We start from the raw sequence: 25,576 nt of genomic DNA, 5'->3' as shown, positions 1-25,576 counted from the left end.
TTAATGGGCGTGCATAAATTAGCCCTTGCGATTTGCGTGAAAGGAGTGCTGCCGGGTCTGTGGCTGATCAGACCTTCCGCAAGTGGAAGATGGCCGCTTGATCTGCGTCGGTGTTACAGATATTTACGCAGGAATGCGTCGTCGCACGCAGGTAAAAAGGCAGCAGTGGAAGTTTTTATCCTCGGGTGGTCTTTGCATTGCATTGCGTTGCGTACGAAAACGCAGCTGTGATCGCGTCCATCCCTTATCAGGCCCAGTGTACGAGCAGGATCTGCAAACTCTCATCTCCTCACAATGCATTTGTCTTATTGTCACAGGGTCCATCATTCCAGGGTCCAACAGAATACAAAACCAGATTCACTGTGCCGACACTTCATCACCCAGGTGAGCCCTATATGTAATTCTAGTATCCCTAATGCAGAATAGAAGCATTAAACGCCACTGTATACAGACAAGACTTCAGTCCATATATACAAAATCATCTTCACTTGGCAGTTTTATCAGCTTGTTAGGATATTTCCGCTGACAGCTAACCATGGCTGGAACACAAATCTATACTGACTTATTTACCATTCAGTTTCAATACATAAAAATGGGAGGGTTGTGAGTCCTCTTTGCATCTGAAAGCAGGATAGAGTACATACATCTATAGCTGCTGGGCCTATGAATAGTTGAGGAACTATGGGCCTGATTCAGACCCGGTCACAAGGCTGTGTTCGCACGCAGGTGTCCGCAGTCAAAGTATGCAAATCCCGCGATCGCTAGCAAGACATTAGCACGCCCACTCTGGGCCGTATTCAATTTAAGGCGAAATGTCAGAATTGGCGAAAATGTATCACCGGTGACGTAATTTTCACCTATTTTCATTATCCCCGTATTCAATTACATTTACTATTCGCCGGGGCGAAAAGTCAATGTAAAAAAACCGGGGATAAATATTCGCCTGTCTTTAAGCTGGCGAAAAAATATGCAGAATTGGGGTTCAGGCTTAAAAAAATTAGCCTGCTCCCTTGGGTATGACCCCTTAAAATGATCTGTGTAAAAAAAAAGAAAAAATCGGGCACCCCCAAAAATTTTTTTGCATTTTGGGGTAAAGAAAAATTAAATAGGAAAAACCACTTCTAAAATAGTTAAATAGATTCCAGAGGGGGTCGGAAGTATGCGGCGGGTGTTTTGTTCAATGCGGGTGACAGCGGCAGGTGCATTTTTGTAGAATTTTAAAAAATCATTTTAGGGACTTAAAAATATGCTTGCACCCATTTTCATGTACCCCAAATTTGATGGGACCATTTTAAAATAAAAAACAAAAAACAGTGCTCTTCTGCATCACTTATTCAATGTCGGGAAAAAACACCTGATGCGGCTAATACAAACCCCGACTTCCTTCGGCAGGCAAAAATGGGGGTACCCATAGTGATCCCCCATGTCTGAACATCTTTAGGGGGGTCCCAGGCACATTTTCCGAAAATTCCCGTTTTTGTTCGTAGATAGTGCAAACAGTCAATTTAAAAAAAACGGAGATAATTTCTTCAATTGCCTTCGGCAGGTGAAAAAAAGTGCAGATTTGGGATTTAGGTGTGCAGGCTTAAAAAAAAAAATAGCCTGCACCTTTGGGAATGCCCCCTTGAAACGAAATGTGCAAAAAAACAAAATAAAAAAAAAAATCGGGTGGAAAAAAATTAAATACAAACCATTTCTAAAATAGACAAATTAAATCCACAGGGGTTCCCTTGCCGCATGTTTTCTTCATTGCGCAGAGTAGCGGCAGGTGCATTTTTGTAGAATTTTTAAAAAATGAGTTTAGGGACTTAAAAATATGGTAGTACCCATTTTCATGTACCCCATATTTGATGGGACCACTTTTAAAAACGAAAAAAAAAAGCTTTGTGCTCTTCTGCTATTTAAAAACCAGACTTTCTTTTGCAAGCAAAAACGTGGGTACCCATAGTGATCCCCCAGGTCTGGACATCTTTAGGGGTGTCCTACAATTATTTCCCGAAAATTCCCGTATTTTTTAGACGATCAAAGTTTCGCCTGTTCCCGATTTTGCCTACTTTGGAATTGAATACGGGGAATAGCGGGCATGCGTGCGATACTTTGCCGCCTGGAAAACAGGCGTAGGAGGCGAAAAGTCCAGCAGGCGAAAAGTCTGGACTTTTCTCCTCAAATTTAATACGGGCCTATGTCTTGCCGTTCGATCGCGGTATGAAATTAGACGCCCACCACCCTGACATAAGACGCCAACTTTCCCTTAGTAACATACGTCATCTCCAGGAAGTGTATTAAACAATCAGTAACATCGGCTGACATCGGACCCATATGCACCACTTGTGGCTGACCATACCCTACCGCAAGCACTGCGAGTGCTGCTGTGTTTAATTCAGCCATGTGACGTGTATGCTGACAATGCGTATTAATTATGCACGCCCCTGAAATAGCGTTCCATTGCACAGATACGCCTGCGTTCGCATCACCACCCCCCCGTTACAATCGACCACCCCCTGTCACCATCCTCAAAGGGCCCATCCTGTCACTCATGCTTGCGGACAGTCTCTGTACTGGCTGCGAACGCTTCCCTAATGCAGCGACTGGTTCGCGCACTGCGTCTTGTACGCATGCGCAGATTGCAAACATTGACGGGCTGCGTGCGAACGCAGCCTTGTGACCGGGTCTGAATCAGTACTTACCACACCGGTCGGGATCCTGAACGATCGGGCTTCCGTCATCTGTATTTCAACCAGCGGCTGTTCAGCCGCAGGGATAGCATACCGATTCCCCTTTTTGGTTTGTGCCTCAACGCTAGTATTCCTCTCCCTTTGCTGATAGGAGTCAGACAGCTGAGCCAGCCCACCCCTGGAATATATAGTACATTGGGCAGCTAGTTTTAGTTCTTTTTGGTCTAATGGGCCTGATTCAGCAAGCAACGCAAGTGAGGGAACGCATGGTGCGAGACGATGTTTGCGTTCTGTGCATGCGTATGCATTACATTACATGTGCGCGAATAGGTTGCGGAGTACAATAAGGGCTCTCTCAGAGTAGCATGTAGAGACCTTTGATGTTGATTGACAGGAAGTGCCGTTTGTGGGTGGCAACGGGGGCAGTCGGCCGAACGCAAGCGTGCCTGTGTGTTTGCACGCCGTTACAGGGGCGTGCATAAATTAATCTCAGTGGCACCGCACGCAACCGGGCGCCTCTCTGCGTGCAGGAATCTCTCAAGTCCTGCGGCAGGAACAGATTTACCCTTAGCTTACACGCAGCTTCGATGGCACTCGATGTTCCCGATGTGTTTACGCTGTCAATCACAGCATAGGTGGGCGGCTTTATGTTTTGCTGGGTGTCTGCTTCTTGTGCTGCGGTCTCCGTGCGTATGCATTGAGTTCCTGCAGATGTTACTGGGGTCTGGTGGTTTTCCTTACCTGAGCTAGACCATTGCACTAGAAGCTGGTGGCTAATAATAACCAGGGCTGATGCATAACCTTTTTGGATGTCATTCAGAATTATTGATCAGGATGCGATCATGAAAAAGCACATGCAGGGACAAGGGTCCCTGCGATGGGGATCGGTATGAATGACCGCCGGACTAGAGCCTTTTGGTCAAAATCCAGATGCCGGCAGGCCGAACAGCGGAGATCCCAATGGAAGTGAGCAAACTACCTGACCCTCCTCTCTTCCCCCACCCCCCAAGCCTAACCCTAACCTCCCCCCTAGTGCCTAACCGTAACCCCCCCCTGGGGTACCTAAACCTAACCCTCCCGGGGGGGGGTGCCTGGCCCTAACCTTCCCCCAGGGGTGTCTAACCCTAACCCCCCCTTCCCCTAACCCTCCTGGGGGGTGCCTGACCCTAAAACCCCTCGGGTGCCCTAAACCTAACCCTTCCCCCACGGCTATGAGGACGCGCGTACAGTACTTACCTAATTCGGTCCCACGTCGTTTTTCGGCATTGGGATTATGATAGGCGTTGGTATTTCATCGTCTATCAATAATCCCTAGCCTGCAGTCTGCCGTCGGGATTCATACGACTGCATCCCTCTGCGATGTGCTGGGAGTGAAGTGACAGCATCAGCGGTCTCTTCACTTCTGTGCTGGGACTCCTGTGCATACACGGTCTACTGACCACACAAGCATTGGCGTCCATTGCCGGGGGCGGTACCTATGGAACCCTCTCTCCGCTAGATTTGCAATAAGCTACAGCAGCTTACACATTCCGGAACTTGATAAAACTGACAGCATCGCAACCCCTAGAGAAACCTATGCGGGTTAGGGTGCCGTCGGAAATGGAGGTACAGCAGCAGATATCGGAGCTATCTGTTGTGATCCCTCCATAATACATTAGGGTGATACTTAATATTTGCAGGTATCCCCCGAAAACAGGCGTTTTTTTCTCTCTAGGGAATGCACTGCAAATACTATATGATAAATGGGCCCCTTTGTAACTGTAGAGTAAATGATTAATCTGATAAATAATACCCTGTGACTCTGCCATATTGCCTCATAGCCTCTTAGCTCTTTTCATGTTGATAGGGAGACTGGCATGAGTGTAAGGTATATTGTACAATAAAGTCCTAGATGCACACTATATGATTTGGATAGGCATGTTGGTGTAAGGTATACTGTACAATAAAGTCCTAGACGCACACTATATGATTTGGATAGGCATGTTGGTGTAAGGTATACTGTACAATAAAGTCCTAGATGCACACTATATGATTTGGATAGGCATGTTGGTGTAAGGTATACTGTACAATAAAGTCCTAGACGCACACTATATGATTTGGATAGGCCTGTTGGTCTATTGTTTAGGAATTGAACAGTATTATTATTGAGCAGAGACAGATAGGATGGTGTCCTCCAGCTATTCTAAAACTTCCATATATTCCATATATTGTGTCTGCCTGTCCCTTCTGTGTTCCTTATATTGTGTCTGCCTGTCCTGTCTGCGTTCCATACCGTGATTGTACTAACTACCTTCCCGAGTCCCTGGCTCATACAGCTGGTACTTAGAGTTCCCTTTGAGAGGACAATAAAATGTGTTATGCGGCGGGTTGTCAGTTTTTTAGCGGGCCTCAACCATTGCATTCCCTTGGTGAGCCCTTCATGTTCCAGTCCGACACTGGATATTGGCTGTACACACTGAAAGATATCCAAGATCGATATCTTTCAGTGAAGGCATCCTGCCACATCTCTGAACAGGCAAATCTTGATGAAATCGTCCAAATTGGCCTGCATGTTCGAACACCCTGAAATAAAATTCTCAAAGAAAAGCAAGTACCTGGGAAACCCTGAAAATCTTAGGGTCATACTTTCTGTGGGAACACTATTGACCAAAATAGTGCCAAACTCTGTAATAGATGCGGGCAAAGGAAGGCTTTTGTGCCCTAAGCATCGTCTGAATCACAGAACTGGAGAAACCTTTGGCTCTTAAGATGGAAGACTCAAGAGCCATGTCATCAGAGACAGACGAGTTAAGTCCGGATGCAGGCAGGGACCCTGCGCTAACAGATCCGGCCGTAGAGGAAGAGGAAACGGAGTGTTTTTGGATGTTGGTTGATGATTTTGGATGATGGTTCTGCATGTCGGTAAACCAATGGCATCTGGGCCAAGCAGGAGCTGCTGGTATTACTGTGCCAACCTTCCTGCTTGAATTTTCTGAGGACCCTTGGGAGGAGAAAAATCTAAGGAAAGAGATATGGCAGCTTGAACTCCTACCTCACTGCCAGTACATTCACGAAGGCGGCTGAGGGATCTCTGGTCCTGGACCCATTCCAGGGGACTTTGTGGTTGAGACATGAGGCCATGAGGACTACGTCTGGTAGGCCCCATTTGTTTACCAGGAGTTGAAAAACCCCCAGGTGGAGAGCCCACTCTCCAGCATGCATGTCCTGACGACTTAGTAAGTCCGCTTCCCAGATGAGGACTCCCGGGATGAATATTGCTGAGATAGCGGACGTTCTGTCCAGATCACTCTAGTACAACACGGGAAACAGTTGCACCAGTTGCAGATCCTGCCTCTCTTAAATATACCAAAATTAATTTATCAAATTCAGCATGTTATAGAGGGGTGCAGCTCACTGTAGTCGAACAGCAGTATTAACAAAAAGATAAGTGTTTTGAGCGCACTGGTCTGAGATATCATTAAAATATATATATTTTAATTAATTGATTAAAATGTTCTGTGTATAAACGGTGAAATATTTTAAATCAACTACTTTAGTAAGTAGAAGGGATCTTTATTTTGTCCTTTACTGTTCACTTCATTTAAGCACTTTATTTCCTATACAGACCTATAATATTGTGGTCAAAACATTCCACTATGTCTTCTGTATGTGTTATTCAGATTGTAGCATTGGATAAGATCCCTTGTAATTATAGGTTTTGGTAGTCAGCTAGACGCCCTTTACTTTCAAGAGCACTAGCAGTTTAGTTCACGAGTGTTAGTTCTAATTTATATCAGTTTCAGGCATCGGCCATTTAACTGGCAACAAATACTTTTTCAGAGACACAAACCTATCTGTTCATTATTAAATTTCCCTTGTATTTTGGGCATACATTAAGCCCTCAAATTATACAGCAGACGGGGGTAACACACAGAGGCATCACATACCTTGGTGACACCTGGTGCGGGCACTCTGAGCCCTCCTGGGCGGCGTAGGCGTGCGCTCCCGAAAGGGGGCATGGCTTCACGGTAAGGGGGCGTGGTCTCGTCTGCGAAGCTACGCTCCTTATGTGTGCCGATCTTGGGGTCATTACCGCCTCCCGTTCTAGGCACACAGTAGGCTTCCCCGGGACTCCTGCAGCTGTTGGGGCAGCCCACAGTCTCTCCCTGCCTCTCTCCGCGTCCTGGCGTCACGGTGACACCATTCGACGGGGTGACACCAAAATCGCAGAGCAGCTCTGCTCTTTTGGTGTCACCCCCTTCGGATGGTGTCACCCAGTGCGGCCCACACCCCTCTTGTGATGCCAGTGGTAACACACACATGGTGTATTAGTATAGGAGCATAGAAGAAATGCTAACAGTGAGGCATCCCTCACAGATTCCAATTAATTGATTAAAATATTCTGTGTATAAACGGCGAAATATTCAAAATCAACTATTTTAGTAAGTAGAAGGGATCTTTATTTTGTTCTTTACTGTTTCACTTCATTTAAGCACTTTATTCCCTATACAGATCTATAATATTGGGGTCAAAACATTCCACTATGTCTTCTGTCTGTGTTGTTCAGATTGTAACATTGGATAAGATGCCTTGTAGTATAGGTTTTGATAGTCAGTTATAAGAGTATTGCTAAATAATGTAAAGCTGGGCACCCACTATACAATTTTCTGTCAGATCTGGCTGGTTGGAATGAAAACCTGGTAATGTATGGGAGCCAATGACAGTCGTCCATTTGCTCACAAACACTGGAAAATAGCCAAAAATGGTAATTCAGACAAATTGGTTAAAACACAGAAATGTAACCAATTTGATCATTTTTTTAATCCTTTTTTTCAGTGTTTAAAACCATATGATCGACTGTCATTTGCTCCCATACATTACCAGGTTTTCATTCCAACCAGCCACATTGGACAGATATCTGACAGATAATTGTATAGTGGATGTCCTGCTTTTTAGTTTAGTAACATACTAGGATTGGAGATGTACACACTTTTACAATCTGATTACAATGATTAAGCTTTAGGTCAGTGTTGGCTAACCTTGACACTCCAGCTGTTATGGAACTACATAACCCAGCATGCACTGCTACAGTTTTGCTATTAGGGCATGCTAAAACTGTGGCAGGGCATGCTGGGATATTTAGTTCCACAACAGCTGGAGTGTCAAGGTTAGCCAACACTGCTTTAGGTGAAACGTACGTTGGACTCTGTGAGGGATGCCTCGCTGTTAGCATTTATTCTCTGCTCCTATACCAGTACACCATATGTGTGTTACCCCCATCTGCTGTATAACTTGAGGGCTGAATGTATGCCCAAAATGCAGGGGAATTTAATAATGAACAGATAGGTTTGTGTCTCTGAAAAAGTATTTGTTGCCAGTTAAATGGCCGACGGCTGAAACTGATATTAATTAGAACTAAACTGCTAGTGCTCCTGCAAGTTAAGGGCGTCTAGCTGACTATCAAAACCTATACTTACAAGGGAACTTATCCAATGTTACAATCTGAATAACACACAGAAGACATAGTGGAATGTTTTGACCACAATATTATTGATCTGTATAGGGAATAAAGTGCTTAAATGAAGTGAAACAGTAGAGAACAAAATAAAGATCCATTCAACTTACTAAAATAGTTGATTTTAAATAATTCACCATTTATACACAGAATATTTTAATCAATTAAAAGTTATATTTTAATGATATCTCAGACAAGTGCGCTCAAAACACTGTTATCTTTCTGAGAATACTGCTGTTCTGCCCAGATCAGAATGTTTGTCACTTCCCTCATGGCTGCCTGACTTCACGTGTCTCCCTGATGATTGAGATAGGCTACCGTGGTCGGACTGGATCTGGGCCGGCCTGCCTTGCAGTAGATCCCAGGGTCGTAGCTAGAGTAGTGCGGCCGGTGCCATTGCACAGGGCACCACAGGGCAGGGGGCGCTGTTTGGGGCTATCAAATTTCTGTTTATTATCATTCTTGCTTGTAGCTTCCCCTTATTTCATCCCCAGCAGCTCCTGGCCTCCCCTATCTCTTCCCTGGCCCTTCCCAATGAGGCCAGGGCCCTTTTTTGGGTGCATTATGTCCCTTTGAAAAACGAGGGGGGCGCCAATGCTCTTTCTGGCACAGGGCTCTGGTAGACCCTGTGCCAGGATGAGCGCTTTGTATACTGCACGAAGCTCCAGGATGTTTATGGGCAGGTGACTTTCCTGGTTTGTCCATCTTCCCTGAAAGGTATGATGACCTGTCACCGCCCCCCATCCACGAAGACTGGCGTCCGTGGTGAGGAGCACCCAATTTGTAATCCAGAATGGGCGACCCTTGTCCAGATGAGCCTTTTGTAGCCAACACGAGAGAGAGAGAGAGAGAGAGAGAGAGAGAGAGAGAGAGAGAAGAACCTCCGGAGTGAGAACGATCCTCTCGGACCTTATCCGATGATATTGCCCATTCCACTGGGAGAGAATTAATTGTTGCAGAGGCCTGGAGTCGAACTGAGCATATTCCACCATATCGAAGGTGGATACCATTTACCCAAGGACCTGCATTGCTGATAGAATGGATACCCTTTGCTTGCGTACTTGCAATAACAGGGACAAAATCTTGTCCTCTGGCAAAAACACCCTTTGTGTGTGAGAATCCAGAAGTGTTCCCAGATGTACCATCCGCTGTATTGGAGAAAGAGAGGATTTCTTCCCATTGATGACCCAGCTGTGCATCTGTAGGCAGGCAATGGTCAGATGGAGATGGTGTTGTAGAACAGCTGGAAACTGTGCCAATATCAGAAGGTCATCCAGATATGGCAGTATTCAGATTCCCTGATGCCTGAGGTAGGCCGTCATAACTGCCATTATTTTGGTGAAGACCCGAGGGGCCTTTGATAGAACAAAAGGCAGTGCCTGAAATTGGTAATGTTGTTGCAGGACAGCAAACCGTAGAAATTGTTGATTGGATCGCGTAATAGGCGCATGCAGATATGCATCCTGAATGTCCAGGGAAGCCATAAAATCCCCAGGTTCCATCGCCAATATAATTAACCGAAGAGTCTCCATACAAAACTTGGGTACACGGATAAACTTGTTGAGGGTTTTCAGATTTAGAATAGGGCGATGAGACCCATTTGGTTTCTGAATCAAAAATAGATTGGAATAATAACCCCTTCCTTGTTGAACCACAGGAACCGGGATTATCACCCATGCCCGCAGCAGGGAGTCAATGGCCTCCTGGAGGGCCAAGGCCTTGATAGAATCTGATGGGGAGGATGCCTCCGGAAGGTGAGGGCATACACCTGAGAGACCACTTCTCGGACCCAGGCACCTGTTGTTGTTTGATGCCAGTAGTCAGAAAATTGAAGAAGTCGGCCTCCCACCCTGGGATCCCCCAGGAGGAGGCTGCCCCATCAGGCAGAGGATTTGTCATACGAATTAGAGGCTGTACGTTCCATAAAAAGGTAATGATTCCAGAGCCTTCTTGGATCTCGTATCTGCTTTCCAGGACCTTAACCAGGGGAGGATTGGGCCACCGGGACAGCAGGAAGGTTCCCGCTAGTCCCATCCCCTCCTCTGCCCGGCCGGCTGACACATTGTCTGTCAGCAGGCCGCTTTAGAAATTGCCAGTGCCAGCAGCGAGCAGCCGCACTTGGAAGCTGTCATCACGCTGGTGCAGGGGCGGAGCTAGGCGGGTAGACGGACTTTGAATGTTAGTTACTGCTGCTGAGGCGCCGGGTAGTAGCAGGCAGCAGCATCACCACGGCAAGAGCAGGAGCAGCAGGGAGGAGCAGGAGCACGACAGAAGGTCACTACTAGCTTAGCCGGGAGGAGGGGCATTGGGGGCGGACAGATGCTACACTGATACCGCACCATGTTGTTTTGCTCTTTGACGCCACTATTATGTGTAACAGAAGCAAGGGATTTGTCAGATAGAGGGTGGGGGCAGGGCAGCCGGCAGTATACAACCATGAGCTTCATAGTGTAACAATACTATAGTAGGAAGCACATGATTATGTATGTACTGACAGCTGCCCTCTGCTCTCTGACAAACCCCTGGCTTCAGTTACACACAAGGAAATCAGACCTTCTCCCCCTGTGCACGGAGCCAGTACAGTATAGGCATCTGCAGCATGGGAGGGGGCGTGGCCACAAGTATTGGAGGCGGGGCAGGCTCTAGGTGTGAGCTGATTGCTGAATTATGAAGGTCCAGAGCCAGGAGAAGATGGCCACCACCAGGTAGGTAGGGGTGTGTGGGGAGTGGGATGCAGACTATGGTCACTACCAGGTTGTGTGTGGTGGGGTGTATGTAGAAGATGGCCACCACCAGAGGAAAGAGTGTGTGTATGTAGGGGGGTATATGGGACCCAAAACCTCCTTCAGCACAACAATGACAGTGGTAGCTGTGCGTCTCATCTAAAGGAGGGTAGGAGGAGCAACCCAGAGGCGGGATAACCTCATCTGGATTGGTGTCTGGGCTGGGGGAGGGGCTGCCGGAGAGAGCCTACCTCCCTTATGCTGTATCACTGGCCTTATAACATGGCCGCTGCCACTGTCCCTGATGCCACACTGACTTGCCCCAGTGGTTTAGTGGGGGAGCGGACTCCCCTCTACAGCAACCTCCGGCAGGTTTCCAACTGCCGGAGGTACGGACTGCCACGTGGTTCCCCGCGAGCAGATAACCACCATACCTGCGTCCCCGTGCTTCCAGCTGCAGTCCCATGTCCCAGCATCGCCGCTAGCCAAGACCCGCTGTCAGCCGCCAAAATCACCAGTCCAGTTACTGGTGTTGCGGTGCCGGCAGGGGTAGGTGGAGCAACAGCACAGGCGTCCTTTAGGATGCCTAGCGCTGCTTGCTCTAATGTAAAAATAAATAAAAAATAAATAAAATAAAATGCTTGGGACTGCATGAGCAGTCCCCCTGTTATAAAGGTGCATCTGAATCCTGCAGCACCAAACAAACGACTGAATGCCTGTTGCCAGGTTCAGGGTATATGTGGAGGAGGACCTGAGGCATCCTGGGAGCTGAAAGCTTAACTGTTTAGTGCCTGGATCACTCCAACCACATTTCCCAGATGGTATCCCTGCGGATCCCTATGTACCCTGAAGTAGAAAGATATATAGCTTATTTGGACATCTAGTAACAATCTTACCATATACCAGGAGGCACAGTTAACTAATTTCTAAAACTTAATGTAATACTATGAATGAATTATAAATATTTTATATTCATTAATCCATATTAGTTTGCTGTTATTTTTAGATTATCTTTACCGTAGGTTCAACAGTTGAATATAAACATTTTCATATATGTCCCCAGCTCTATCTCACATTATATATGTATATGAACAAACTTCTCTCTCTCTCTCTACAGGCTCTCCTCAGAGTGAGGTTATTGGAGCTATGGAGAATTCAGGATACACAGAAGGCTCAAACTTGGAACCCATAACATACAATCCTTATTCACAATACCATGTGCCGGTAAAAATTTTAAGAATGGGATTGATCCATAATGCTCTTGTCAGATGGCTGTTCGGCAGGAATAGAAGGAGATGGATTCACTAGAAACATGCATGTTTTTAATGCATCCAAAATAAAATGCAGTTCTAGCCTGCACAGAGTCCTGAGAACCCAGTCTTAATTCACTACTAGCTAGCGTTCAGTGTTGTCACTGGTTCCTAGAAAACTGACAGACTGAATTCCCATTGATGTTGGTTAAATTCACAAACAATCTGCCCCTACTCTTTATGCCATCCGATGCACTTTACATACACAACAAAAACAGTGGAGCAGTTTAGATGGCTTGTAGTCTGCATCCCGATGCTCACAACACCGGCAGTGGGATCCCAACAGGTCAGAATGCCAACAACTTTTAACGATAAGTATGATGGTTAGGGTTAGTCCGCAGGAGGGTAGACTGTGGGGGGGGGTAAGGCTGCAGGAGGGGTGTGTTAAGGTGCGTACACACTAGACGAGAGAGGAATGGCTGCGCGATTACAACATTGTAATCGCGCAATTGTTCTTTATCTTGTGCAGTGGATAATGTGTCCACACTGAACGTTATGTCATTCAGTGCAGGCACCCTCCCTCATCCCCGAACATGCCCAACCTGTCGTTATCGGCAGGTTGGCCAGCATATTCAGGCAAAGATAGATGTCAAAAACGACCAGCGGGAGCGCGCATCGCTGGTCGTTTTCGACATTGTACTGGACATTTATGAACGATTAATGAGCGATTGAACGATAACGATGTCGTAATCGTTGAATGGCTCATTTTAATAGTCTAGTGTGTACACACCTTTAGGCTGCAGGAGGGGAAGGTTAGGCTGCAGGAGGGGAGGGTTAGGGATAGGCTGTAGGGGAGGGTTATGCTGCAGGAGGGGGGAGGGTTATGCTGCGGGAGGGAAGGGTTAGGCTGCAGAGGTGGGTTAGGGTTAGCCTGCGGGAGGGTTAGCATGAAAATACTTTCCAAAATTCGCTGCCATTTTTACCGTCGGGATTCTGACTGTCGGCATGCCATACCCAGCCCGTTTAGATTAATGGACAATGTATGCCTTATTTCGGTCACTCATTGATGTTTATTTCTGTTTGTGTGTCATAGTGGGGGAACCACCAGATGATGGGGCACAGCATCACCAAGACAGACTTTCTGCCCGGTCCCATTTTGAAGGTAACCACTAGCAAATGTTGTCATTTATTTTTTATTGGACCCTACACAATTTTCTAGAGACTACTAACTATTAAACCATACTTGCCTACTTTTAAAAAAGCATTTCAGGGAGATTTTGAAAGGAACACTTATGAGCGCGGTGTTAATGTAGACGTGCACTGCATAGCATAGTTACTCAGTAAGATCTACTTGTTGATGAAGAGACACCAATATGTTTCAGGGCTCGTTCATGTATTGTGTTCTACTCACAAGATTCCACATACTGTAAGTGGCCATGAGAAATTTAATTGTTAAATGCTCGTAGTCATCGGGATCATTGTGCCTTATAACTAATGCAGGGAAATGGCACTGATGATCCCATTTGAATGTATACATCTCTAAATGTCTTTTTCTTCAGGGTCCATAGGGATCCACAGGGATACCATGGGATATTGTAGATAGAGAGATCCAGGCACCAAATAGTTAAAGCTTCAGCTCCCAGGATGCCTTGGGTCCTCCTCCATATATACCCCGCCCCTAGTCATAGGACTTCAGCTGTTTGTTTGGTGTGGCAGAATCAAGATGCACCTCCGTAATAGGGGACTGCTCTGGCAGTCCTAAGCTTTTATTTTATATTTTTGGGTTGGCTGTACTAACCGTCTGAATTAAGACGCATATACTGTGACTCCATCTACCTCCGCCGGGCAATAACACCAGTAACTGGGATGGTAATTTTGGCGGGTCGTGGATAAGCTTGCTAGCCGCAATGCAGCGACCTGGACTGCAACCGGATGTACAGAGATGTCAGGTAAGGCAATTCCTCGCTTCCAGGGAATTGCACGCACCAGAAGCTGCTGCTCTCAGGGCACGGGATTGTCCGCATCCTCACTACACCACTGGGGCCTTATCATCTGACGCCGCGGATCAGCAGCAGAAGCTTCAGCTGCCACACATCCAGCGTACCCGGCTGGTTAACATAGCCTAGGGGAGGTAGGCGCTACCCCCGGCAGCTCCTCCACCAACCCAGATCCAGTCCCTACGAAGAGTTTTGTGCGTCTGGGTTGCTCTGCCTATCCTCCACGTGTATATGAGATGTTCACGGTCTACGCTCAGTGCGCCCTGTAGCTATTGGTCTCAGGAGAGTTTGGGTCAGTCTCCCTGTATACCTCTCCCTTGGTTAAGGTATATAGGCCCTCATTCAGACCCACTCGCGAGCAGCTGTCCGCTTGCAAGTGGGTCGATGGTCCCCACTGCGCATGCGTACGACGGAGGGAGCTCCGTCGTGCGCATGCGCGAGACCTGACGAGCGAAGGACTTTCCTTCGCTTGGAGTGTCTCATCAAAGGGGGCGTGCTGTCGATGGTGACTGACAGCACGCCCCCTTTGGTGGGCGTGCTGGCCAGACGGAGGCGTTCCCAAGGGAACGCCTACCGTCTGAAGCCGGCCCACTGACATCACTAGTGATGTCAGTGGGAGTGATTTTGGCTCTGATAGAGCCAAAATCACTCCTGGCCTTGCGGTTGAAAAACCCAACCGCAGGCTTTTGCTCGCAGATTCGATGGTCGCGATGGTCAAGACCATCGCGACAATCATTTTGCACGCTCGTATATGCTGTGGGTGGTGATCCACAGCTATACGAGCGTCCAGGAGGACGCTCCATATTAATGGAGGTGGGCCCTGATTCAGAGCGAGCGCTCTGGTCAGAGCGTCCGGCTCTGAATCAGGGCCATAGTGCTCTATATCCTACCATTCCTTTGTGTCTGTGTAGTTGATTTAGAGTCGATTGTAATTTTATTACATATGCATTGTATGTGACTGTTTGCTAGCTGCTGTATTGACACTGTCTTTTATTTCTGTCTGTCAATTGTAACTATCACTGTTTTTCTCTCTCCATCCTCTTGGGGTGGAGGTCTTTCTCTGAGTACTTCACATTCATTAAGATTTTGTGAAGGCTGTCACATAACATTGCAATTATTGCCTATATTTGGAACATGTCAAGAGATAGAGGTATACAGGAGGGGGGAGTCCTCTGTGCTGGTTTTATGTAAATCATGTACGGCTTATTTTTCCCCTCAGGACATTAAGGATGGTTTGTGTGTTGTCTGTTATAAAGAGCCACCTAACCAGTCCAGTTTATCTATTCCTGGACAGGAGCCTTCTTGGATATCCTTTTTGTCCCAGGTAATAAAGCAGTTTGTGCATCGTATGGCTGCTCCCACTATGCCTCCTTGGATGGGGTGTCCACAGCATGCTATGTTTGCACCTCTTATGCATTTTTCCTCAAAAGATGTTGATGGCCATTCTAGTCAGAATATGGCACAGTCTAATATTGATAGCAGACCAGTAGTTACTAAGGCGCCTAGGAGCAAGTTAGCTTTTTATCAGTCTGCTCAACATATGGATTCAGACACATCATCAGAGGATTCATGCGCAAGGTTCCTCTCCAGGGTCTAGCTCGGAGGAGGAGGACCAGCCATCCACAGTGGATGTTCCTTCTTTGGTGAAGGCGGTTAAATCAATCCTTACTATGAGCTGGTTCATCATCCTGAATGTCTAGAAGGCTCCAGTGTTTAAGCAGCACCGGAAGGTGGTCAAAACGGAGTTCCCTGAATCTGAACAGCTCACTGAGCTAATGGATGAGGCATGGGGTAACCCTGACAAACGTTTTTAAGTATCCATTCCCGAGAGATACCTCCTACTGTGGATGCTCATGTAACAGATTTAATAAGAAATACTCCATTGCCTATTCCGTCGGCATCTTCCTTGAAGGATTCCATGGATAAAAAGATTGAGGCGTGTCTTAAAATGATTTTTTTAATCATCTGGAGCTGTTACTCATCTAGCTATGGCTGGATCCTGGGTAGCAAAAGCAGTTGAAGAATGGATGTGAGCATTGGAAAATTCTTTACCAAATTCTACTAGAGAACAGATGTACAGTCAGGTGCATAAATATTGGGACATTGACAGAATTTTCATATTTTGACCTCTATTCACCACCACAATGGCTTTGAAATGAAACAAACAAGATGTGCTTTAACTGCAGACTTTCAGATTTAATTTGAGGGTAATTACATCCAAATCAGGTGAACGGTGTAGGAATTACAACGGTTTCTATATGTGCCTCCCACTTTTTAAGGGGCCAAAAGTAATGGGACAAACTAAACAATCCTAAATCTAACTTTCACTTTTTAATACTTTGTTGCAAATCCTTTGCAGGCAATTACAGCCTGAATTCTGGAACGCATAGACATCACCAGACGCTGGGTTTCATCCCTGGTGAGGCTCTGCCAGGCCTCTACTGCAAATGTCTTCAGTTCCTGCTTGTTCTTGGGGCATTTTCCTTTAGTTTTGTCTTCATCAAGTGAAATGCATGCTCAATCGGATTCAGGTCAGGGGATTGACTTGGCCATTGCATAACATTCCACTTCTTAACCTTAAAAAACTCTTTGGTTGCTTTTGCAGTATGCTTCGGGTCATTGTCCATCTGCACTGTGAAGCGCCGTCCAATGAGTTCTGAAGCATTTGACTGAATATGAGCATATAATATTGCCCGAAACACTTCAGAATTCATTCTCTTGCTTTTGTCAACAGTCACATCATCAATAAATACAAGGGAACCAGTTCCATTGGTAGCCATACATGCCCACGCCATGACACTAACACCACCATGCTTCACTGATGAGGTGGTATGTTTTGGATCATGAGCAGTTCCTTTCCTTCTCCATACTCTTCTCTTCCCATAACTCTGGTATAGTATATGTTACTGGAGGAGGAGGGTGACATGGTATAGTTATACACTGGTGTAGTATATACTGTATCTCTCTCGTATACGGGAAGCGGCTTCCTATCTGGGAGAAGCTGCTGTAGATGCTGGAATATTAGAATCTAAAGCAGCAACAAGCTTCAATAGTTGCACGAAGGGCCCTTTGGTTAAGATCCTGGAAAGCCGATACAGGATCAAAGAGGGCGCCAGAGGTTTTACATTTCTAAGGAAAAGTACTTTTTGGAGCAGAGTTGGATAAAATAATAGCTACTCTAGCAGCTTCAAAGTCAGCAGGTCTGCCATCTACGGCGACTATAAAGTCTAGACAGGTTTCTTTTCGGTCCTGCGGTTCTCAGGGACGAGCAAGGGAACAGCCTTCCTCTAAGGCAAAATATCAAGGTGACAAACTAAGAGGTCTGGGCCGGCAAGATGTCCAGCTTCTAAGACGGACAACAAACTTTCTGCCTGATGGGGCGGGCGTCCTCCTGGGGGATTCCAGGGTGGGAGGCCGACTTCTTCAGTTTGCGGATTGTTGGCGCCAAACAACAACAGATGCCTCTGTCTGAGAAGTGGTCTCTCAGGGGTATGCCCTCACTTTCAAGAGGTATCCTCCCCAGAAGTTTTTCAGCACAGATTCCCCATCAGATGCGGTCAATACCTTGGCCTTTCAGGAAGCCATTCACTCCCTGCTGTAGGCGGGGGTAATTAGTCCCGGTTCCTGTGTTGCAACAGGGAAGGGGTTATTATTCCAATCTATTTCTGGTTCAGAAACCATATGGCCCTATACTAAATGTACCCAAGTTTCGTATGGAAACTCTCCGATCAATTATTTTGGCAATGGAGTCGGGGGATTACATGGTTTCCCTGGAGATTCAGGATGCATATCTACATGTTCCTATTATACAATCCCACCAGCAATTTTTTTTGTTTGCCGTCCTTCAACAACATTAGAAATTTCAGGCTCTACCTTTGGCCTATCTACAGCTCCCTGGGTTTTTACCAAAATAATGGCAGCCATGACGCCTTATCTCAGGCGTCAGGGAGGCAGAATTTTGCCATATCTCGACGACCTTCTGGCAATGGCACAGACTCTGGTTGTTTTACAAAACCATCTTCAACTGACCATAGCCTGTTTTCAAAAGCACAACTGGATCACCAATTGGAAGAAATCATAATTTTCTCCAACACAGCAGACATGTGCACAGGTACATCTGGGAGCTCTTCTAGATTCTCGGGCACAGACTGTGTTTCTGCCAGAGGACAAAATTGTGGTCCTATCCTTGCCAATATGCAAGCTGCTTCGAAAGCGAAGGGTATCCAATCTGCTAGCAACGCAGGTCCTGGGTACACTGGGTACAATGGTATCCACCTTCGACATGGTGGAGTATGCTCAGTTCATTTCCAGGCCTCTGCAAAGATTGATTATCTCCAAGTGGAATGGACAGTATCATTGACTAAAGTCCCAGAGGATCCTTCTTACTCCCTCCTGTGGTGGCTGAGAAAGGATCATCTGAACAAAGGGCGCCCATTCTGGATTCCAAATTGAGTGCTGCTCACCACAGATGCCAGTCTTCGCGGATGGGGAGCAGCAACAGGTCATTACACCTTTCAGGGAAGATGAACAAATCAGGAAAGTCATCTGGCAATAAACATTCTAAAACTGCGAGCAGTATACAAAGCACTTATCAGGGCACAGGACCTGCTCCAGGGCAAGATGGTCCAGATCCAGTCCAATAATGCGACAACAGTGGCCTACCTCAATCATCAGGGAGACACAAGAATTTACGCAGCCATGAAAGAGGTGACAAGGGTTCTGATTTGGGCAGAACGTCATCTTCTGGCCATCTCGGCAATATTCATACCGGGAGTACTAAATTGGGAAGCAAACTTCCTAAGTCGCCAGGACATACATGCCGGAGAGTGTTTCAACTTCTGGAAAACAAATGGGGTCTGCCAGAAATAGATCTCATGGCATCACGTCACAACCACAAGGACCCCAGGTATAGGTCCAGGTCCACAGACCCATTAGCAACCTTCTTGGATGCACTGGCAGTAAGATGGGACTTCAAGCTGACGTATCTCTTTCCTCTGATTTCCCTCCTCCCAAGAGTTTTTAGGAAACTCAAGCAGGAAGTCGGAACAGTAATAATGGTGGCTCCGGCTTGGCCCAGATGTCATTGGCTCATGGACATACAGAATCTGTCAATAGACAGTCCGTATCCTCTTCCTCTATGGCAGGATCTGCTAACGCAGGGTCCCTGTTGGCATCTGGAAATATCTCGTCTGGCTTTGATGGCGTGGCTCTTGAATCTTCCATCTTAAGAGCAAAAGGTTTGTCCAGTTCTGTAATTCATACAATGCTTAGGGCACGAAAGCCTGCCTCTGCACGTATCTATTACAGGGTCTGGCATTCTTTTGGTCAGTGGTGTGCCCACAGAAAGTATGATCCTAAGGTGTTCAGGATTTCCAGGATACTGTTTTTTCTCCAGGCGGATTAAGACCGTGGTCTCCGCCTGGCTACTTTGAAGGTGCAGGTTTCTGCACTGTCAGTCTGGTTCCAGAGGAAGATTGCTCCATTGCCATATATTAGAATTTTTTTTCAGGGAGTTCTGCGAGTTCAGCCTCCTTTTGTTCCACCGGTAGCACCGTGGGATTTGTTGTTGGTTCTTAAGGGGCTGCAAGCTCCCCCAATTGAACCCTTGGACTCTGTAGATTTGAAATGGTTGACAAAAAAGACACTTTTTCACCTCGCTATCTCTTCTTGCATGCAGAGTCTCTGATTTGGCAGCACTTTCTTGTCGCTCCCCATTTTTGATTTTTCACCAGCATAAAGCTTTCTTCTACAAAGGAGGGTTACCTTCCTAAGATAGTGTCCAGTTTTCATGTGAATGAAGAAATTGTTCCAGCTTTTCAGGCTCCAGATCTTTCTGTAGATGAAGCCTCCCTGGATGTAGTTCGCGCTCTCCGTACCTATGTGGAGCGTACAAACTCTGTTAGAAAATCAGATGCTTTTTTGTATTATATGATTTTCACAAATGAGGAAGGCCAGCTAATAAGCAGACTCTGGCGAGATGGCTACGCATGACTATCTCTAAGGTGTACACACAGGCTGATCTCCCTGTCCCAAGCACAGTGACAGCACATGCTACTCTGTCTGTAGGGTCATCGTGGGCATTCAGCCATGGTGCCTCTACTGAACAATTGTGCAAGGCAGCCACGTGGTCTTCAGTCCAGACTTTTCTTAGGCTCTATGCCTTTGATACTTTTGCCTCTCAGGATGCTTCCGTTGGGCGACAAGTTCTCCTTTTTGCTCAGGAGCGTCCCGCACCCTAGGGGAACTGCTTTAGGACAACCCCATGGTATCCCTATGGACCCCGAAGAATAAGAGTTATGGTTGACTTACCTAGATAACTCCTTTTCTTCGAGGTCCATAAGGTCCACAGGGCACCCACCCTGACGAACCTGGCTGCATGGGTAAATTTTTTCTTTCGAGCACAGATTCCCTCATTTTGTGTAAGAGTGTTTCTGATGTACGATTGCTCTTCCTTCTCCTGCCTTGAGGTTTGTTAACTAAACTAAAGGCCTATGGCTGGGGGGGGGGGGTATATATGGAGGAGTACCCAAGGCATCCTGGAAAGCTAAAGCATTAACTGTTTGGTGCCTGGTCTCCAACCATAATATCTGCACGGTATCCCTGTGGACCCTATGGACCTCAAAGAAAAAGGAGTTATCTAGGTAAGTCTACCATAACTCTTTTTTTTTTTTTTTTTACCCAAGTACCTAAAAGCTACATAATGGGGGTAAGGTGCAATCACGGAGATAATCTTCAGGGAGATTACTACTAACAATCAGGGAGATTTGGCACACATAAGTATTAGACACCATTGAATGGATTAAAATGTTGTTAGGAATCTATGTATAAAGTCATGTATCTAATATACCAGGACTTTCTATGACTTGAGGCCTCTCCAACAGTCAATATTTTCTATATCTCCTCCCAGCAGCACAGGTGATTTTTTCAAGTCAGTTCAGCCAGTGATAAGACCACCTGTGCACCTGCTAGAAGATACGGAAACACACACAGCTGATGGGACCAGAGGACATTAAAAACAATATTAAAAGGTCTCAATTGCTTTTAGCTATTAATCTACTAGAGCAAATTATATCACACTTGCGATTTAAGGAGCAGAATATCTCTGCTGTTAATAAACACTGGGAAAGGTATCCCTAATTACTGCACGTCACACCAACAGGGGTGCGTGCCTTCCAGAAGTGCAGAGTATGGCATGGCCCTGGTAAAATGTGGCATACCCCAATTTGTCCATGCCCTCTTCACACTCTGAAAAGTTGGTATGTGTTAGAAGTTAGGGAAACAGTATTGTGCTGGCAAAGAGAAAATGCCATATACTTAGGTCACATGAATTAACAGTATATAGCTGCTGGTCTTCATCATTCTATAACACACAGCTTCCAACATGCAGATGACACCTGTAAATGATAAAGATCATTTAAGAGCCACAACACTAAACAAAAGAGTATTTATTCTATGTTGGTGCACTGTTACAGTTGGTAAATGAGCCTTAATACATGCATGTAACTGATTGCTTGCTATGGATTATTGCAGATGTAGTGTGAGTATATGTGCTCTAGCATGTCCTGTTTATATCCCTTTGTAGGGCAATGAGCCGCTACCAGTTTTGGCCAAGGCCTCTAAAAGAGACAGTGGTTTCACCAGAGAATCAAATCAAGTTCATCATCCCAAAGTAAGTCTCTGATCACATTGTGCCATCATCTATGTGATTGCCCTTCTCATTGTCACTTGTTACATATAAATAGGTCCCTTATGATGGCTCCCAACCTGTTGCCAGTATGAAGCAGTTGGAAGAACCTTTGGGACGAGTGTGTGTTGGTAGGAAGGTCAGTATAAAGAAATGGTTGGGGGGTGGGGTGTAAATATTTTGGAAGTGGGTGACAAATGGCTTCTAATTTTCCTATTTCAGGAACTGTCCGGATTCAGTAACAATAATCACATCTATGTAAAACCCAGGAAGGAGCCACCACGTCATTATCTGACTGACTACAGCCTAAGGTGCTATATACAAAGCAACGTATCCATCACTGACCAATATATCTTTGTTCCATAGATTAACACAAATAATCCACTAGCAATGTGTCCTCTGGTTTAAAACTACTATTGATTTTATGATGTATGTGGTTATTTCCTCTGCAATAATATAGCATGACCCCTTCCATCAGCTAGAAAATGCTCTGGTTCAGGACTTCCCACTTCATTTATGATTGCAGTCACCTGTGTTAAACTAGTTCATTGATGAGCATTGTGTTTAAACACAGGTGACTGCAATCATAACTGAAGTGTGAAGTCCTGGAGCAGAGCATTTTGTACCTGATGGAAGGGGTCATGTTGTAGGGTATGATAATACAGGCTGAAAAAGTCCCTCTGTTTAATGAGCGCATCCCTATAATGTCCAATACATGACTGCTGGGCACTGGTTCCCAAAGTAAAACAAAAGCAGACAACACTATGTATTATAGTGCAGGATATTTTCTGAACTCAGAGCAAAGGCATTTGTTCTCAGACCTCTTTCTCACCTACCCCAGGTTCAGTTATGCAACACCTATTGGGAGAGATCAGGAGGGTTGGACACGTGGTGGGATCCAGACCCAACGCCGAAGTGGCTTCCTTGCAAATAATGAAGCACATATAAGTGGTATTTAAGCCATATGATAGGTGAGAACAAGCTCAATGTCTCCTTCCCACTGTGCTTCTCTGCTATACCACTGCCTAATGCTTTATATTTGTCTTTTACCCAACAGGGCAAACGCCATGAAGATCTTGCACCATTGTCGCCCAGGTGCAAATAATTAAAAAAATAATTATTTGCTGTTATGCAAACAAAATAAAGATCTTTGTAGACTGTTGGAACCTCAGATTCTGTATGTGGAAATGGTACTTTGTGGGGGAAAAGTAAGTGGGAACTGGTGATTTGTACCATCGGTAAACGTCACATCTGGTGGCATTGTATGGTCTACTGTAGTGTAATCTTCAGCAACCAGTAGGAACTAAACACAGAATCACTAATCCCTACACTTCTCTGCTTTAGCCAGCAGTAATCATACTCTACTTTAAACACTTTATAGTTACATTGATTTTTTTTAATTCACTGCATATACTTTTCTATAAATATTAATTTTGCATCATTTTAAAATACCTAATGATCAGGGCCACTAAAATATAAATTTGATTGAGCGCCAGGGTTCAAAACTACATAAATAAAAAAGAGAAAACAGTAAGTAAATAGGTAGATGGTAAAACCATAGAAGAAAATAGAGAGAACAGAACATCCACATCGCGGAGGATGCTACTCAAACCCCTTCCTGCCAGTGTCGGTTGAGTTTGAAAGGGATGTAGTCTGGAAGCCGACAGTCTAAATGCCGACCGCCGGCTTCCAGACACTGTAAACCCGACTAGGGACGAATGACAGGTGTCTAAATCTAGACGCCTGTCATTTGACCGTCATCGGGAGACCGGCGCCCCCGGCATCCCAATCTAGCGGATGCCGGGCGCCGCAGCGCACAGCCGCAGGGGGGGGGGGTTAAGTTTAGGGCTCTCGGGGTAGGGGATTTAGGGTTAGGCACCCCACCGGGAGGTTAGGGGGAGGAAGGGTTAGGAATCCCCGGGGGGAGGTTAGGGTTAGGCACCCCCCGGGGGACTTAGGTTTAGGCAGCGGGCACGGGGGGGAGGTTAGGCACCCTAAAGTAGGGTTAGGGGGTAGAATTAGATTAGGTTATACTTACCTTTAGGACAATCGGGATTTCCTCCTTTGTCGGGCAGCCGCTGTCGGGAATTGAACCGCTGGCCATGCGGCCGGCGGTAATACATATCACACCCGTTTCAAACACCGCAAAATATATAGGAGCCATCTGCACAATAACCTCGCCATCAAGTACTGGGAACATCAGGCAATAACTTATGCAATCAGGAAGTGGGAAGAGATTACCATAAGGAAAGTGATGTGAGGTTTTGTGCTAGGTGCAATGGGTGAATTTTTTTTATACATACATCTTATTTCCATTTCAAAGACATTTCCTATGTAATTATTTCTGTATAATTTGTGCAATAAATAGATCGGTCTGTAATTAGCAGTGTCTGACGGGTCCTTTTCAGGTTTGGGAATAATAATATTGCCCATTATGGTTGCACAATGGTTTGAGGCCTCCTGTAAAATTTTGTAGAAAACCTAATGCAAGGATGGGACTAATATACCAGAGATATGCAATAATGTGTGGTAAACACATCAGGTCCTGGGGCAGATGATTTTAAGCGGTTTATGGCTCATTTTTAACTTATCAGACAACATGTCGACATTAAATCGCTCTGCGTGTTTTGGAAATAGATTTTATGAAAGGTAATTTGGAAAGCCTGCAGTGCTACGGAGAAGCAAGAGAAAGGGGCCTGGGTATATCACAAAGGAAATCATAGAGCCTGCAGAATTCTTCCACAATTTCAGCAGACTCTTAATTAAAGCGGCACCAACTCTGATCTTCAATCTGTTGTTCAATCCCGGCAACCTTTTTTGCTTCAACTTATTAGTGGGAATGGAATCGGCTTTGTCAACCTTATCATAGAACCGATGGCACAGCTTCTTTAAGGTGGCAGCAGTTTTCCAAGTGTAACAGTAAGATGACCTGAGGGCGTCAATTTGGCCAAGAATGGCATTAGAGGGGGTGAGTTTGTGTTGAGCCAGGAGCATGGATATCCTCACACGCAGAGCCTAAACTTCTTGTATAGCCATCTGTTTTTGGGGGCCTCTGATGGTGGCCTTGCAGACCTCCCAAATGACACATAGGGAGATCTCGTCAGGAGAATTCATCTCAAAGAACTCTACTATAGCCGAGGTAATTATCCAAATGCCACCTGTAGGACTACTTTAAAAAATAATCAGGAAAAAAACACCTGTGGTCTGTCCACAGGAAGAGAGTCATATCTGCCTTAGTAACTGCATGTGTGAATTAATGAGACACAAAAAACATGTTCACTGCTGAGTTGGTGAGAGACTAGCAGTGGGTATAATCTCTGGCCTTGGAGTTCTTCAAACCTAGAAGTGGGAGGGGTAGACTTATCTAAAGTTGGACACAAGATGGAGTTCCAATCACTTCCCAATATTATGTGCCCTAGAACACTCTCAATGCACTGGAACAATTTGGTAAAATAAGGACCCGATTCTGAGTAGAAATACAGAAAGGTATTCGCTGCAAAAAGGAAAAAATCTGCTGGCGCAAATATAAAGAAAATTTGCCTCTTAATAATGTGAGATGAGATGTGTCACTAAAAAGGAGTGTGAAGGATATGTATAATGTGGTTTATTCTGGTAAAATGTATCATATGATTGATGATTCAAAGGTAATCTCTCTAAAATCTGTGCTAAACACATTTGAAATAGTAATAAAAGATGAGTACCGTCACAAGTGTGACCGTCACACACTTGTCAGAGTACATCGACAAGTTACTA

The 25,576-nt window shown here is 45.7% G+C and overlaps 1 protein-coding gene across 1 annotated transcript in view; it reads left to right on the top strand.

The window, feature by feature from the left end:
- SAXO4 (stabilizer of axonemal microtubules 4) overlaps positions 1-23,647 on the top strand; it is a 36,527-nt gene extending 12,880 nt beyond the window's left edge. The window contains exons 4-11 of the mRNA XM_088454554.1: positions 318-384; positions 12,010-12,116; positions 13,236-13,304; positions 21,722-21,808; positions 21,882-21,962; positions 22,046-22,134; positions 22,665-22,794; positions 22,881-23,647. Of these exons, the coding sequence (XP_088310680.1) occupies positions 318-384; positions 12,010-12,116; positions 13,236-13,304; positions 21,722-21,808; positions 21,882-21,962; positions 22,046-22,134; positions 22,665-22,782 (618 nt within the window). The 3' untranslated portion in view covers positions 22,783-22,794; positions 22,881-23,647. The remainder of the gene's footprint in view (positions 1-317; positions 385-12,009; positions 12,117-13,235; positions 13,305-21,721; positions 21,809-21,881; positions 21,963-22,045; positions 22,135-22,664; positions 22,795-22,880) is intronic.
- Positions 23,648-25,576: the final 1,929 nt, after the last annotated feature.

The sequence above is a fragment of the Taudactylus pleione genome, unplaced genomic scaffold, assembly GCF_031769625.1.
Source record: "Taudactylus pleione unplaced genomic scaffold, aTauple2 ptg000619l, whole genome shotgun sequence".
In the NCBI taxonomy this organism is placed as follows: domain Eukaryota; kingdom Metazoa; phylum Chordata; class Amphibia; order Anura; family Myobatrachidae; genus Taudactylus; species Taudactylus pleione.
Note: the sequence above shows the minus strand (reverse complement) of the source record. Positions and strands in the feature narration are given on the sequence as shown.